The following is a 17,143-nucleotide window of genomic DNA, read 5'->3' as shown; positions in this document are numbered from 1 at the left end:
ACTATAGCTTGTGGAATGTAATTACCATTTACATTATACTAATTTGTGGAAATATAATTACTGGTTACATTGTACAAGTTGGTGGATTGCAATTAACCAGGTCACATAGTACAAGTTTGTGGAAATGCAATTACCTGAGTTAAGTAGTACAAATTTGTGTAATTTTAATTACCTGCTCCATTTGTGGAATTTAAGTTTGTAGAATCATTGTTACCTGAATTACATTGTACAAGTTTGCCAAAGGGAACTATACTCAGCATCACTTGACAGACATCTTTTTGGTACTTTTGAAGCTCCAAGAGAATGTGTGCTAGCAAAATACTGTGGCATGTAATAGATACAGTTTAAGAATTCTTTCACTTAATTGAATAGTGTGATTACAATGTAGGCTAATTAATGACCTTTTTTAACCAGTGTTCTTGTTGTTTACTTTCATATATTAGCTTTTCATGTCCTATTTATTTGTTTTAAAAGTAATGAAATATAGTTATTATTTATTTCAGTTAAGTTTTTGTTGTCATTATAATTAAGTCTCCCACCACACAGTGGTGTGGGAGACATATTGATTTACTCCTGTCTGTCTGTCTGTCTGTCTGTGTGTCTGTCACAAAGCTTGTCTGCACTCTTAAGTCGAACATTTCTCATCCGATCTTCACCAAACTTGAACAAAATGTGTTTGCCAATAAGTGCTCGGCCAGGTTCGATAACTAGCCAAATCGGCCCAGGCACTTCGGAATTATGGCCCTTGAATTACTAAAAAATGGTCGGATTTCTTGCGCATTTTTGACCTCAAAAGGACGCCTATACTACTTTTAAAAGTAGTATATGGGTCCTATTGGTGTCAAAAAAGTGCATGCACATGTGCTCTAAGTGAACAGTATAAAAAGACTGACTTACTATTTAGATGATTAGGCAGTTGTGGGAGACATGTGCTTTTCTCAAAAGCATCTAATTTTTTAAATTGTATCCACAGGAAACTGAAATTCTATCCATAAGCCAACACAAGTCTATATAAAAAAGACCCCCTATATATTCTATATGAAAACAAGAGGGTCATGATAACCCTATATCGCTCACCTTCTAAACTTGGCCTTGGAATCATCAAGATAAACCAAGTTTCATGAAGACAGGGTCATAAATGTTAACAAGCTGTTCCTTTGATTTGAGTGGTGACCTTGTTTTTCACCCCACAGTTTGGAACTTGGCTTAGAAATCATCAAGATGAACATTCTGACCAAGTTTCATGAAGATAGGGTCATAAATGTGGCCTCAAGAGTGTTAACAAGCTTTTCTTTTCATTTGACTTGGTGACCTAGTTTTTGACCCCACATAACCCAGTTTCAAACTTGGCCTAGAAATCGTCAAGATGAACATTCTGACCTTGTTTCATGAAGATAGGGTCATAAATGTAGCCTGCAGGGTGTTAACAAGCTTTTCCTTTGATTTGACCTGATGACCTAGTTTTTGACCCCACATGACCCATTTCGAACTTGTCCAAGAGATTCTCTAATAACTCTAGAACCCATAATGGAATTTGGCCGGTTTTCTGAGAAACCGAGATAACATTGTGACTTAAGTTGTGTGTAAATCCAGTTAAAATCGAATGTAAAATTTCACTTCTATCATGTTCACAAGGTAAAATTAAAACTCTAGGGGCCAGTCAGGGGCCGTAACCCAAGAACCTATGATTGGATCTGCCGGATTCATCATGGTATCCAGGATCTATTGTTGTTAAAGACATTTTGCTAGTCTGTATCAAATCAAACCAGAAATGAAGTCTCTATCTGGCTGCAAAAGCCAAAATAGCTATTTTTGGCCCTTCAATGGGCCATAACTCTGGAATCCATGATATTATGCCAATACAAATTGTGTGCAAGTTTTATAACAGTCAGTTGCAAAATGTGGTCTCTATATTGTTCACAAGCCAAAAATAGCAATTTTTGGCCCTTCAAGGGGCCATAACTCTAAAACCCATGATGGGATCTGGCCAGTTTTCGAAAGGAACCGTGATATTATCCCAGTATTGATTAAACATACAGGCTAAAAACGGGATCTTGAAGCAAATTTAAGGAGGTAGGTTACCTTGATATTTGTCTGTGCGCATGCCCAACCGGAAGCTAACATGACGATTTACGATGAGGTTTACGACAAACTAAATGTGTTTGTATATCCATTCTTCTGAAAGATAATCATGAACCTGTCTCCAATCTGATGCTTCATGGTTTAATAATGCAGAAATAATGAATAAATTGCCGCAGAAATGCTTCAAAACATTGTTGACTTAAAATGACGTCGTGACGTTACGTGTCAGTTAGGTAACTGCTCAAAATTAATAGCTTTTATTTTGAAAGTACTAATTCTGTGCATTTTTAGCCCACCATCATCAGATGGTTCAACAATTTTTGAGTGAGTTATGGCCCTTTGTTTATTGATTTCTAATATAATTTTATATCCAGTGGCCCTCCAAGTAGTTAATTGGTTTTTTATGGCCTTACCTGTATAAGGGTCATAAACTCTGCGACACTATAATGAGATAATGATTCAAGTTGTTCATTATTTTCCTATTACACCTCAGCAGTGAATGGACTACCCTAGTAGATTGATGTTTAATTTGTTTAGTACTCAAACTTCTGGGTTTAATTATTAGTGATAATACAAGTAATTATAAGTGCATTCTTTGTTACCATAATAAGAAAAAAATAATAATTGCATATAACTCATTAATTGTTTAGGGTATAGGTTTAATTATTAGTTATAATATAAGGATTTTGAGCTAGTCTTGAAATTTGGAACATTCAAAATTGACTCAATGGTGGGCGCCAAGATCACTCTGTGATCTCTTGTCTTTATATGAACTATTTTTAAACAGCCATTATTTGTTGAAATATTATTTATGAGTCTTTGGCTCTGAATAAGGATCAATCATGATTTTGCTTCTTTTATGAAATGTTACGCGGAATGTAAGAAAATTGATGATGGTAACTGATGTTATTGGGAATATAGTTGGATGAAAGGTTACTTATTATGGCCGTTTTCAAATAAAAATCGGACAGTCTGATTTGTAATACATATTTTCAGTTTCCATTGATAATTTGTTACTTATATACTAAAACTAAGCTCTAATATTGTTCAAATTTCAGTAGAAAATTGTGTTTTCTTTAATTAAATTGATGTTACCATAGAAACGAAGCCTGTGACCTATATATCTAAATGTAAAATTCAAAAGCGCTGACACTGGTCTATCCATGAGGCTAACAGCAGCATGCAGAATGATTTTTCCATAAAAATGTCAGACGAGTGGCACTGCTGTATACGGTGTTCCGTTTGGACAATCGTGACTTTTTATTTAATACTAAACCGCGATGCACGATGGTACGATGATGAAAATGCGATGGCGCGATGCACAATGATGATACAATGGTGAAAATGCGACGGCAGGATGATGAAATCGCGATGGTACATTGGTGAAATGTTGATGTAAAACCGCGTTTTCATCATCGTACCATCGCGTTTTCACCATCATGTCATCGCATTTTCACCATTGTACCATCGCGTTATCACCATCGCATTTTCACCATTGTACCATTGCCTTCCGGTGTTCATGCACAGTGGTACAGTATATGTGTCAGTAAAATACAGGCGTGATACAATCTCATTTTCACTTTGCACTATGTACCTTCTACATCCTAACAAGAATAAGCTGAGTTTGAATAATACCATGTGACGATTACACCCAGCTTTTTAATTACTTTCATGCATACATAAAATACAAAGGACGTGGCCTTGAAGATTTTACAGTTTTAATGAACTGAGCACTGAACATTTTGTAATACATTTAGCAAAACAGCAGAATCTAAATGGTAAATTTCTTCTCACAAAAAAAATTGAGATACATTCACCTATTGTTGACAAAAATACTAGTGTATGGGACTACGCATTTCTAACCGGAAGGCGATGGTACGATAGTGAAACCACGATGGTACGATGATGAAAACGCGATGGCACAATGGTGAAAACGCGATGATACAATGGTGAAAACTTGATGGCACGATGACGAAAACGCGATGATGAAAACGCGATGGTACGATGATGAAAAAGCGATATTACATCGACATTTCACCATCGTACCAGCGCGATTTCATCATCGTGCCGTCGCGTTTTCACCATCGTACCATGGTTGTTTCATCATCACGACATCGCGTTTTCGTCATTGTACCATCGTGCATCGCGGTTTTGTAGTAAATAAAAAGTCACGATTGTCCAAACGGAACACCGTAGCTGTAAGTACTTTAAGCTGTGAAATTTGTTTAAATAAATGCAAATAACACGAAATACTTACGTTAGAAAGAAGATGTTAAGCTACATTAAGAAGAAAGATAATGTTATTTAATATTTTTTATAAGAAATTACGATAAAAAGCAAGATATAAGCTATTTTAAACATCTCTGTTGCCATGGTTACTTCAAACTTTTAAGAAAAATAGGGTACCATGTAAAGTGCTTGGTATTTTACTAATAATATTACCTAAATATTCCATGTTGGCCATTAACAGAATGGCACTGAAGCCGTCGAAAAAAACCCGTTTTCATACAAAGTTGTTTAAAAATGAGAGAAAATGCGTTACCATAGAAACACGAGCCCCACAGCATATACATTTTAAGGTAATAGTTGAGCGCTAACGCGCATACTAGTAAAATTATCATATATGCAGACTTCTACTTATAACAATATGAAACTGAAATACACTGAACAGTGTTAAATATCCGTTTTTTCCTTCTTCTTTCAATATAAAATACCTTTGGAGGGTCATGTACTTCAAACCTGGATAAAAAATGTACTTGAAGGGACAGAGATAAACGAAATTGAGATTGTAGCAGTTAAAACATTAAATTACAAGAAATACAAAAAATTGCTGTGGTTCAACTAATCTGAATTTACCCCGGTAACAAGGTTACCTATCTCCTTAAGCACTACCAGGAAGAACGTAAATGGGAAGATACAATTTGTGTTTATCGTGTCTGGTGATTATAAAGATTAAAGTCAAAGTTTAACTTTAATGTTGTCTAAATACATGTATATTATCTACGATGGGTGGTGTTTACATATGCCTCATGCGGCTGAGGGGACTTCGTCAAGTATTATCTGATGGCTTGTCCGTACACAAAATACAATTCTTACTAGTTTATTCTTTGCGTCACACAGATGTACATTTTTGCCATGAGTTATGACATATACCGGATCCATTTCTGTTAGACAATATTCAAAGCTGAACTAATAAATGAAACATTCTAAACATTTATAGATATTTACCTAGTAGTTATAACTATACAGCGCCAGGGAATGTTTCTTCCATATGGATACCAGAAGTAAGCTGGGCTCAACTTTTGCCTTTGTTACAATGTTATTTCTGCATCTGTCCAATTATATATGAAGTTCATTTTGTCAACAGTTTTCGCGGCTGTAAACAAAAAGTTCTTTCTAAATTTCAGTTTTTTATAAAAAAATCTTCAAAACTAGGGATGAAGAAGCTTTAAATTCGAAATAGCACATTATTATACCTAACATGTATAATAAACGGTATCTGTACCTAAGCAATAACAACAAGCATTGCTACTTTATACTAATTTATATCAGGTTGCTTGTGAAAAAAGTTCTGCGGCTTAAAAATGAATTACTCTCCCGCGCCGCTTCAGGTTGTACCCATCACTACAAGGATTTGACAGAAGAGGATCGGTCATTTTGCGTATAAATACAGTGCCAAGAAAAGGAGATATATAGGTACCTGCGTAAAGCCTATGGTACGACGTTGCAAGTATTTAAAGTGAACCCATCACTTTTGAGACACAAACCTGTCCCTTTACCACTAATGTTTCGAAGCGCTTCATGGCTAAAGGATAACATCACATCACATTCGAGTTTTAGTGTACAGTTCTATAGGAGTGTTTATTTTGGCACATCCTCTGTGAATATACTCAAAACTCGAAAAGATCCAACTAGATGATATGATCAACAATCACAGCATTAAAAAATCTCTGATTTAATTCTCCGATAACGTGCCACGTGTTGAAATGTACAAAAGCCTTCATTTTATACTTTTGATTAGAAACTGCGTGCAGGTTAGCAAATACTGGAACATTTCTTTTTAAAAAATACGTGAGATTGTGATCATACATTTTCTTAGTTCGGTATATACGTTCAAGCTATTTTGCTATGATTCTAGCATTTCAAGGCTTTTCATGAAATGTAATGAAATTATTTAATTACTTATAACGTAATCTTACAACTATGCCATTGGTAACAGTTCACTGTGACTGGTATCAGAATGAGAGAAAATTGAATACCTTTAGTCTTTCTACTGTTGCTGTGGCGCACTTTAATAATCGTTCAATTAGTTACCTCCAGAACCTTATCCGTTGATTTTTTTTGGCACTGAACCTTGCCATGAAAAGTTGATGAAATCTAAAAGTTCATTTAGCACGAAACAGATAGCTTTGGGTATAAGGATATATAATTAAAATAGAACCTATAGTTTATGATGAAAGTGCATATTAAGTTACTGTTTTAGCAAAATGCACTTAGATCTAACCTTATCATACGATTTCACATTTGAATCCCGTGGCCAGCATTCCTGGAAAACTACAAAAGCTTAAAAATTGTGCCGCCACAATTAATAGTGTGTAGAATCTAGCAGGTTTATAGCCAGGTGTTGTTTTTTTCTCTCCAGCATTTTTGGGGAAAAAAAACACACAATAATTAGGAAAAACCTACCTTTTCGTACAGTACCGCCATCTTTGTTGTTCTGGTAAGGTTCACTGCGACCCCGCCCCGTTGTCATTGTATATACCTCTACTAGTCTATGTGTGCTTTGTAAAAGAAACTGATAGAATTTCTTCGCAATTTTTGCAGTTTGTCAGTGGTGTTTTTAGTTAAAAATGCATCAATTAGAAATAGTTTTTCATTAGATATACCTTCTACAGCACAAGTTAGATCATAAAAACTAGATTCTCGCTAATTTGATAAATAACAGCTGACAATTTGAAGGAAATGAACAATATTTATCTCCATTTTTAGCTTAAGAAAGGTCAAGGAAGGACATGTAGTGTCTGCAATAAAGATAATTAATAGAAGACTTTAATGAAAAGAAAATTTCCTAAAAAATCTTACTTTTGAAAAGAAATAATGTCGTTTAATATAATTTCAAAAACGCAAGTTTAATTCCCGCGAAATTTTGAAATGGGCGTTTCTGATTGGTCCATTTAATACTTGACGCTGATTGGTCGGCCTATCCCCCTGGATACTATATAAACCCCCGTCGTCAAGTTCCGGCAAAACGAGACCAATGCCACTGCAAGCTAGCTGTGAAAAAATGTCTTCCTCTAGAAATCGCAGATATTTAAACTACTCGTGAGTGTTTTTATATAAAGTCAGTTTGAATTTACCTATTGTGTCCCAGCAGTTATATGCACTGTGGTTTGAATACAATTTTCCTTTTGTTCTGTACAAATAAACCTTTTTGCATTTCGCAATCAATCTAGAGTGGGTGGGGTACACGGGTATGTGTTGGATTTACAGAAAAATGCAACAAGCCATTCACAGTAGTTTTTATGTAAATAGCAGACAGGTTTTGATTCAAACTTGCATCAATATTACTATCGTATACATAATATTTTTGGATAAAAATGAAAGTACACAAACCAACACAGCCAAGGCAAGAATTTTAAAAATGCCGCAAAATAAACTTGCTTGAAATAGTCATGTGAAAATGTACTTTAGCTCAAGTATCGGTTAGTACATTATAATTTTATTGAATTAATAATTAAAACTATTAACAGTGAGATTTTGAAAGCATAAATTGGTCTAAATTAATTTTCTTTGCCTTCGGTAACTGTGCTATTTTTTAGACTAAGTACCTCCCCGTTGTCAGGAAGTTGCTAAACTACTTCTTAATTGCATTATTCAATCGATTAACCTATTGTATCGCCAAGTATAATGTCATTAAACACTAAATGACTACTTTTGTGTACAATTCGATGGTTGAAAATAACATAAGTATCACATTTGTGATGGACTCGTTTATGTATCATTCCGCGATGGGACAAAAAGCTGTTGTCTGATTGGTTAAAGGATGCGTAGCAACTGCTTCGATAGCAACGCGTAATGGCGGCACAAACACAAATTCTGGACATTCACAAGATGCATTTGTCTTATGCTATGATCTCTGTGCATGTTTTGCCCAGCTATCAAGAGTGTACTGTATATACCCGGCAATGAATAGAGTAAACAGTAGTGCACTGGTCATAAATGGCTAAAGTATTTTCCATCATACCGGTAATATGGACCGGGAGAGGGTTTCTCATATTCTCGTTTTTTTGCCTTAAAGTTGTCAAGTGATTTAATATTTGTTATTTTCTAGACAGGAATACAACACTGACACACTGAAAATTTCAAGTGATTTGAACGCAAATTGATGAAACTTATGATCGGCATTTTACTGAATTTTCTGGTGGTGTTAGCAAATTTGCCATAAATTATTTAGCCATTTATGACAAGTGAATTGTCTACAAAATAACGCCAAAATGCTGTTTATGAAATCTGTTATTGGGAATAAAAACAACCCTTTAGGCCCCTGAGAATATGAGAAAACAGGATAATTACCATGAATAGATGCACGTCATATTACCATGAATGCCCTGTGGCCTTGAAAAGTGCTTTACTGGTTGGGACCTATTTTCCGGACAGAACTAGTTTCCAGACACATGTAATATCCGCTTTATTTCGTTGTAATTCATGTAATTGTTTCATCTAGATCATTTTGATATTTGTTCTTCATGTCTACAGCAAACCACTATTTTATAAGGCTGTATAATGTTTTGGTTTTTGAAGATAACTCACTTGCGTTTACAAAACAACTTTCTGTCTTAATGGGGCATGAAGATAGCATTGCGCATGCGCAGTAATTCACACATGCCGAGATATCAAGTGGGGAAGAAATAATCAAACTACATAATGATTGTCTGCTGATAATATGTTCTACTTTTAATTTAACACTAAAAGTTACGTAAGATGCAGACCTGTCGATTTTTGCACTAATTTTATTCTATATCTATTGGAATTACCAAGAATTCGTATAGGACGAAAATCGAGTTTTTTATAGTCAACCTTGGTTTGCTTTCGTAGCTGCTATTGAAAGTTGAGTTATGTTTCGCGTGCAATTCTGAAGAGATGAATGATAAAGAAATGTGTAGAAATAGTTTAATTACTTATTTTGATATCAAATTTACAACAAAACTCTGTCAAAATATTTGTCCGGAAACTGGTTTACCTGATGGGAAAAATAACACATTTTAGTGACCCCATTTGAGGCCCCATGGAACCCATATTTTACGTCACAACGCCAGGCTGATTACAGCATCGGGTGTGGAAGGAGCTGAAGTTTGTGCAGTGTTAGCTTCATTTATGTCAAATATTTTTTTGGGAATAATGGAGCTGAAATATGAAAATGTGTCCGGATAATGGTTCCCAAGCAGTACCATTTTTCTCTCAATATCTATGCTCAATGTTCTTAGTTGTTTTAGAAAAGTCTGTTATATTAAACTGAAATGTCTTTCTTTTTATATTACCCTGATGAAAAAATTCAAAGAATTTGGTTGAGCAGCTTGTCATACTGATTTTCCTCTACCAATTTTAGTTGCTTATTTCCGAGTGAAATCAGTTAAGGAACTGCTTCAAACTGAAAGTTGAAATTCAAGGCAGAAAATGCTAGGATTCCCCTACCCCATTCTCTGTTTAAAGACAAATGTGGAACTTTAACCCGTTGTTTTTATCAGTTGTTCGGCAAAAGTCTAAAGTTAGATATATATGTATATTAAAGTTTAAAACAGAGTGAAATTTATCCTTTGTACATTTTTTTTTTATGAATAGATCTAATAAGTTAAAGTTAAAAGCATAAGTTTATAGAGGATACTGTCAATTTTTTTTATCTTGTATTGACACATTTAAGATTATTATTTAATTTTCTTTATATTTCAGATCTACCAGGCGCTCTAGGTCAAGATCTAGGCGTTCGAGGGATAACTACCACTATTCTAGACATAGAAGCCCAAGTCCCAGATGGTATACCAGGCGCTCTAGGTCCAGATCTAGGTGTTCCAGGGACAACTGCCACTATTCTAGACATAGGAGCCCTAGTCCAAGGTGGTCAAGATCTAGAAATATTTCTAGATCTAGACCAAGTGACTGGGAGACTTACACTCCTATGCCTAGTAGTAGTGGGAGTGAGTCCCCGGACACCCAGAGAGTCAGAGCTTCGACTCCAGTGAAAGAGCCAGTATCACTACTTCCAGATATTGAAGAGCCACTCATTCGTCAGCTCAGTGAGCCAGTGTTTCCTGAGTTATATGGTACCTTGTAAGTATTTACTATGTATATATTCTTTCATTAATCCCATTAATAAAAGTGAAATACATATTTATTGTTTATCATGTTTTATATGATAAATATTAGTTTTCATTTTCATTTATTAGTTTAAGTGAGGAGATGATATGGCAGATGGAAGAATGGCGTTTAGAGGCAGAAAGAAACTTTGACTTTGGCCTGTTGTCCAGAAATCTGTCAAGGAACAACAGTGACAAAGGTGCTTGCTTAAAAATAACCATGTAAATAATAATGTTCTCTTTCAGCCGGATATGTCTACTTGATAGTGTTGATATATTTTACATTGCTGCATGATCAACAAAGAAAAACACTGATTTGTGTAAGATCTGCATGGAAGATGCCAGCTTATCTGTTTTATTAGCTCACCTGTCACATAGTGACAAGGTGAGCTTTTGTGATCACCCTTCGTCCGTCGTCCGTCGTGTGTCCGTGCGTCCGTGCGTCCGTCAACAATTTCTTGTCTGCATGATAGTGGTTTCATTTATGATTTTATTTTAACCAAACTTGCACACAACTTGTATCACCATAAGATCTCGGTTCCTTTCTTGAACTGGCCAGTTCCCATTATGGGTTCCAGAGTTATGGCCCCTGAAAGGGCCAAAATCAGCTATTTTGACCTTGTCTGCGCAACAGCAGCTTTATTTATGATTTGATTTTTACCAAACTGGCACACGACTTGTATCACCATAAGATCTTGGTTCCTTTCTTGAACTGGCCAGATCCCATTATGGGTTCCAGAGTTATGGCCCCTGAAAGGGCCAAAATTAGCTATTTTGACCTTGTCTGCACAATAGCAGCTTCATTTATGATTTGATTTTAACCAAACTTGCACACAACTTGTATCACTATAAGATCTTGATTCCTTTCTTGAACTGGCTAGATTCCAATATGGGTTCCAGAGTTATGGCCCCTGAAAGGGCCAGAATTAGCTATTTTGACCTTGTTTGCACAATAGCAGCTTCATTTATGATTTGAATTTAATCAAACTTGCACAAAACTTGTGTTGCCATAAGATCTCAGTTCCTTTCTTGAACCGGCCAGATCCCATAATGGGTTCCAGAGTTATGGCCCCTGAAAGGGCCAAAATTAGCTATTTTGACCTTGTCTGCACAATAGCAACTTCATTTATGATTTGATTTTAACTAAACTTGCACACAACTTGTATCACCACAAGATCTTGGTTCCTTTCTTGAACTGGCCAGATTCCATCATGGGTTCTAGAGTTATGGCCCCTTGAAGGTCCAAAATTGGCTATTTTGGCTTTTGCAGCCATATAGAGACTTCATTTATGGTTTTATTTGATACAAACTTCCAAAATATCTTCAACAACAATAAATCTTGGATTCCATGACAAATCAGATCCAATCGTAGTTTCCAGAGTTATTTTATATCTGATTACCTCCCCTGATTGTAGTCAAAATGGATTTATATCAGTAAGTACTTGTAGGACTTATTTGAATTTCATTAATATCATTAGTTGGACTGAGTCAATCAGGGTAGATAACTATGGACTGATTTTATGTCAAATTACCTCCCTTTATTTCAAATTAAAATGGGTATATCTCCGTAACTAATGAAGATACTGATCTGAAATTTCATTTCTGTCAACAGATTTATTTGGCAGATCCTTCTTTTGTTCACTTACAATAATTTTCTTTTTAATTACTTCCCTTTTACGTTAATATAAACAGCTTATTTTTAGTAACTTTTTTATTATTGGCCGTAGGGAAAAACCGAGACCACTTTTCTGTGGTACAACATGGATGGTACCTCCAATTTTTAGGTGTATTTTGACATGTCTGTACCTTGTAAGAATTTTTTTTTTCTTTTTGGTTAAATTTCTTTCCTTTGTTGTTCCTGTCCTTTGGACTTAGATATTTTTTCTGAGGACCTTCTTGTCCTCAAGTGCAATGATAATAGGTGAGCGATATAGGGCCATCATGGCCCTCTTGTTTGAATTGTTTTTATAAACAATTATTATACATATATTAATTAATATGTACTTTTATAAACAATTATCATACATTTATTAATACATGTATGTACATTACTACATTTATTTATATGTACATTAATAATTTTTTGAGAGTAACAGTTGCTTTAATAGAGAATAATGTTGAACATTGTTTATTAAATAAATTTCAGGGAGCAGAAAGCGAGGTAGGGAGGACCAAGCAGAGGTTTCCCCACCGGCTAAAATGCAGAAGTATGTTCCTGCACAGGCCGGTCCAAACATACACATCAACAGAAATCATCCAAACTTCCGAAGGTACTTCTATTAGATTTTGTGCAGAACTTAGAAATGCTGTAGGTGTATAGTGTAGTCGTTAGTTTTAGTGTATTTCTCATTCTTTACTCTGTTTGGAACTGATGAATAATAATGCCTACTAGTATGTTTGTTTGAGACCAGCTGAATGCAACTTTCTCAACATTATTCAGTTGATGTAGTTTGCTTGATTGTGTACTGGTACACTTCTCTGCAGCTAGTTGCGCTTTCATCTGTTTGTGATCGCTCTTCATCTGTTGTTCAGTTGTCAACAATTTCAGTGTTGACACATTGGAAACCATATTTTCTTGAGCAGTCATCTTGTAACTAACTCATTTAATTCTTCTGTAATACCAGAGTTATGACTCTTTAATTAATCAAATATTATACATTTTGCATTGTGAGCACTAACATAACAAGGCAGTGAATTTAACAATTTTCATGAAACTTGCATAAAATGCATAAGGTTGGCCCCATTGCATGCAAGTTCTATAATGGGTAAGATTGCTTTTAACAATAACACAGGAGTTATGGGTCTTGATTAAGTAAAGATTCCTATATATTCTATTTTGTTTACTCATAACAAAACTTACACCAAGTGGTATGCTCTAGAGAACTCAGATAAGTTTAACAATGGGCAAAATTGCTTAAACAGCACCATTGTTGTATGGTCCTTGAATCGTCAAAATTGGCATATTTCTTCACATTGCCATGAAACTTACACAGAATGTAAATGGCTGCAAGATAATTGGCAAATTTGCTATAGCAAAATCAGGGTTATGGTCCTTAAATTAATCCAAAAAATTTTTTATGTCACCTAGTTAATGCACACATTAAATGTATACAGTCACCAAATATATATATTCTCACAAGGTCTTGGTTAATTTGTAAATGAGCAAAATTGCAGCAGCAATACCAGAGTTATGGCCTTTGATTACATGTAGTTAAAAACGACATTTTTTACCTTACATATATGTCATAACCTTAAGTAACCAACTTGTTCATGTATTCAGGTGAATGATATAAGGCCATGATGGCCTTCTTGTTTTTCTCTTTCTGGTTGGTTTGCCTTCTTTCTGTAGTGTTGTGATTTTTGGTCTTTGGAGTCTGTGTTCTACATATTCTATTGTAGTGATGTTGTTTTTAACATAGTTCGCATGATTGGCAAGTTATGTTGGCAGGTTATAGGCTTGTGCTTCCAGTATTCTGTTTCTCATTTGTTTCTGATGTTGTTGCTTTCATCTCATAAGTTATGGTAGTTACCTACAGCATTTTAAGTAAATGCATGACAGAAAAAAGTGAATAATACCAAAAAAAGTTAAAAAGTAGAAAAAAAGACAACAAAAAAAAAGACAAAAAATGCAAAAAAAAAAATAAAAGATATTGCAGTTGTAGATTACTTTGGATTTCATTTTTGCATTGCATTAAATAATTATGTGGTGTACAATGAATAATAGATTGTAAAATTGTATTCGGTGTTTTTCTGGCAGGTTCATGACAAATTGATTAAGTATAAGTTTGATTTGAAAGACATTTTTCCTTCATGCAGTACAGTAATACATAGTTATAGTAGGCTTGAGGGGAGTTAGTTTTTAGCAGGTGTATATCTGTTTACTAGTGTTAAAGGGTGGTACGGACGGCTACAAGGGGAGGTCGGAGGCCGTTTAGATTAGATTAAGAAGTATGTTCTTAGTATGCAATTAAGTTTTAGTGTTTATGGTTAGGTAGTAACATAATGCTAGTTAGTGAAGACTGTAAAGTTGGTTAAATGTACTCATGTGTGTCTGTGTGTTAGGGTTTATAGTCTTTTTCAACAATTTTTCAGTCGTATAAATGACAGTGTCTATTTGTAGCAGTGAGCGCATTGCCCAACTTCATAGTGCTGCCTCACTGAAATATCATGTCGTAGACATACACTGACACAATACTTCACCTAGTCACATTAAATTGATACTGGGCTAACCAGTCCTAGCACTATCCTCAATGCTGAGCATGAAGCAAGGAAGTTACTAGTATCATTTATCATCTTGGTATGACACGGCCAGGGAGCAAACACTTGAAGCGGGTGATCTTCCACAAGGCTACCGAGGCAGTTGGTTTGTATTAATGGGCTTGAGAAATGTTGCACATTTCATTACCTCTTATGAACAGTCTCAACCTAACCAAACTTGCTATTATTTTGTGTAAGATGACTAGTGATGCATATTTTTCATTACCTCTCATTAACAGACACAAACAAACAGAGTCTCACGGCTGTTAACCCTTACAGAAGCAAGCCTCTGTGGCGTACATGCTGTGTATTTGCTGTGTATATGCCGCGAACACAGTAGTACCCCAGAGGAGTACATTTTACATACACCGCATGCCGCATACTATTTCGACGAGTACACAGCATGTACGCAGGAGGTCACTAGTACACTTCAAGTACGCAGCACAGACTCTGAAAATTTAAGGAGTACACTGCATGTATGCAGGAGGGACTTGTACAAGAAAATAGTACACTGCATGTACACCGCAGATACTTTGAAATTTGTGCAGTACACTTCATATATGCGGGAAAGACTTGTACAATTTCTTTTGGCATTTATACTTAGTTTTTTTTTTTTTATAAGTTAAAGTCTGAAGTAAACTTCATATACGCGGGAGAGACTTGTTCATTTTCTTTTGATGTTTATACTTTGAATTTTTTTTAGGTAAAAGTCTGAAGTACACTTCATGCAGGAAGGATTTGTACATTTTTTTTTTTTGGAAGCAAGAACTTGATTTCCGAGTAACTTTTATCTTAATAGCATAGAATAGTTCAGATTACCGGTATTCTGAACAATAAAATTTGCCAAACTATTTGCAATGTTCATTTTTGAAGCTTACATCTTAGTGATTTCTGAGCTGCACCTTGCATGCAGTGTAAAAATATATTCTTTTTCATTTTGAATTAATCCTGGAGCTTTCTAACTTGGATAATTGAAAAGCCTTATTTGAACTTCGTTGCATTACATTTTGTAATACATGAAATAATTACCAAGATAATGCCTCAACAGCACCCGAATGAGAAGAATTAATAGCTCTCACTGTTATTTGAATACTCTTAAGCAAAACACCATTCTATCATGTTTTATAAAGGCTTTAATGCTCATTATGTTAACACATTTTGGCCTCACCAAATTAAGAAGTTGTTCATCGGATTTGCCGCTCGTATATTTTCAGAACATTTTTGGCAAATTGCGCTCGCCCCATTGGAAAAAATCAATCCAAAATTTTTTGGTGCGCTACTTTTTACGGACGTAAAAGTGTATAAATGCTTATATAATTCCAGTCCTAGATTGTTCTCAGATGGATTTTAATCAAAATAAATACATACTACGCACACATCGTCTATAATAAATCCCCGTACGAAAAACTAAGGCGGAATCCGCTCAGAATTAAAGCGTATTAAGGGCGTAATCCTGCTAAAATTGATATTCAGAGGCGGACTATAGGCGGACACGGATTATTCTAAAAATTACGCCTAACAGGAAGGCGGAATTTTTCTTAAATTCTGGTTAATGCTTTTCAAAAAAAAAAGGTGCATTCTCACTAGGCGGAATTCTCAGATAAAATAAGGGGAAATTTTGAACTTAGAAAAAATGGCTTACTGAGATAAGGCGGAATTTCGGAAGGTGGTAATTGTATATCAATTAATTTGAAATAGGATCACTGGGTCCAGTGAGTTTACTACATCCAGATGTTGTCACTTCTGTTTAGAGAGAAAGCACTTTCTGTAGGCATTTATCACATGGATGTTGTTAGTTAGGTAGACTAGACTAAGGAGTACATTATATATTTGTGGTAAGTTAGAATTTAAATAATTTACTTCTGTAATCCTTAAGAAATAGCAAATTAAAGTATAGAGAATTTAATGAACACCTTCCTGTTTTAACCAAATCACTGTCTGTTAACTACTTACATTTCAAAAGTACATGTATAAATTGTACAGCATTTACAAAGTAGCAAACAATTTAAATAAGATTTCAATTCTAAGTTAGTATTTAATTGTTATTATCATAGTATCATAATAATTGCCATAATTATAGACATTTATCACAAAAGTATGGCACTGGCAACACACATTAATGATAATTTCAGTATAATAATCAGTAGTTCATGACATGTCCATGCTTATTTAGTAGAGGTTTAATTCTTTTTAAATCTTTCAAGAAATGTCTGTATTGTTGTGCATTTTCAATCATTCTATCATTAAGCCACAGCTGATATATTTGTAAAATCGAAGCTCACAGTCTTATTAATGAATTGTATTTGGCAAAGCAAAATGAATCTAGTGAAATGTGAAAAACTTCATGCTCAAGATAAATACTAAGGGTGCTTTTTTATGTTTTACATAAGGCGGATTTTATTCCGGTTAAGCTTTTCTGGGTATTTTTTTCCGCCTAAGCAGAGAATATCCTT

The 17,143-nt window shown here is 34.9% G+C and overlaps 1 protein-coding gene across 1 annotated transcript; it reads left to right on the top strand.

The window, feature by feature from the left end:
- The first annotated feature begins 6,781 nt into the window (after positions 1 to 6,781).
- Positions 6,782 to 12,941, top strand: LOC123562768 (uncharacterized). Its single transcript, XM_045355371.2, has 3 exons — positions 6,782 to 7,404; positions 10,030 to 10,407; positions 12,580 to 12,941. Exons 1-3 carry the CDS (start codon positions 7,340 to 7,342, stop codon positions 12,596 to 12,598), a joined length of 462 nt encoding a protein of 153 aa, XP_045211306.2. The 5' UTR covers positions 6,782 to 7,339; the 3' UTR covers positions 12,599 to 12,941.
- Positions 12,942 to 17,143: the final 4,202 nt, after the last annotated feature.

Source organism: Mercenaria mercenaria, chromosome 2, assembly GCF_021730395.1.
Source record: "Mercenaria mercenaria strain notata chromosome 2, MADL_Memer_1, whole genome shotgun sequence".
Classification (NCBI taxonomy): domain Eukaryota; kingdom Metazoa; phylum Mollusca; class Bivalvia; order Venerida; family Veneridae; genus Mercenaria; species Mercenaria mercenaria.
The sequence above is the reverse complement of the archived record's forward strand: the minus strand, read 5'-3'. Positions and strand labels throughout refer to the sequence as shown.

What these genes read in the sequence shown, in the direction of transcription:
- LOC123562768 (XM_045355371.2), top strand. Translation starts at nt 7,340, where the DNA reads ATGCCACTGCAAGCTAGCTGTGAAAAAATGTCTTCCTCTAGAAATCGC. An exon ending in CGCAGATATTTAAACTACTC is followed by an intron (nt 7,405 to 10,029) that starts GTGAGTGTTTTT and finishes TTTATATTTCAG; the next exon opens with ATCTACCAGGCGCTCTAGGT.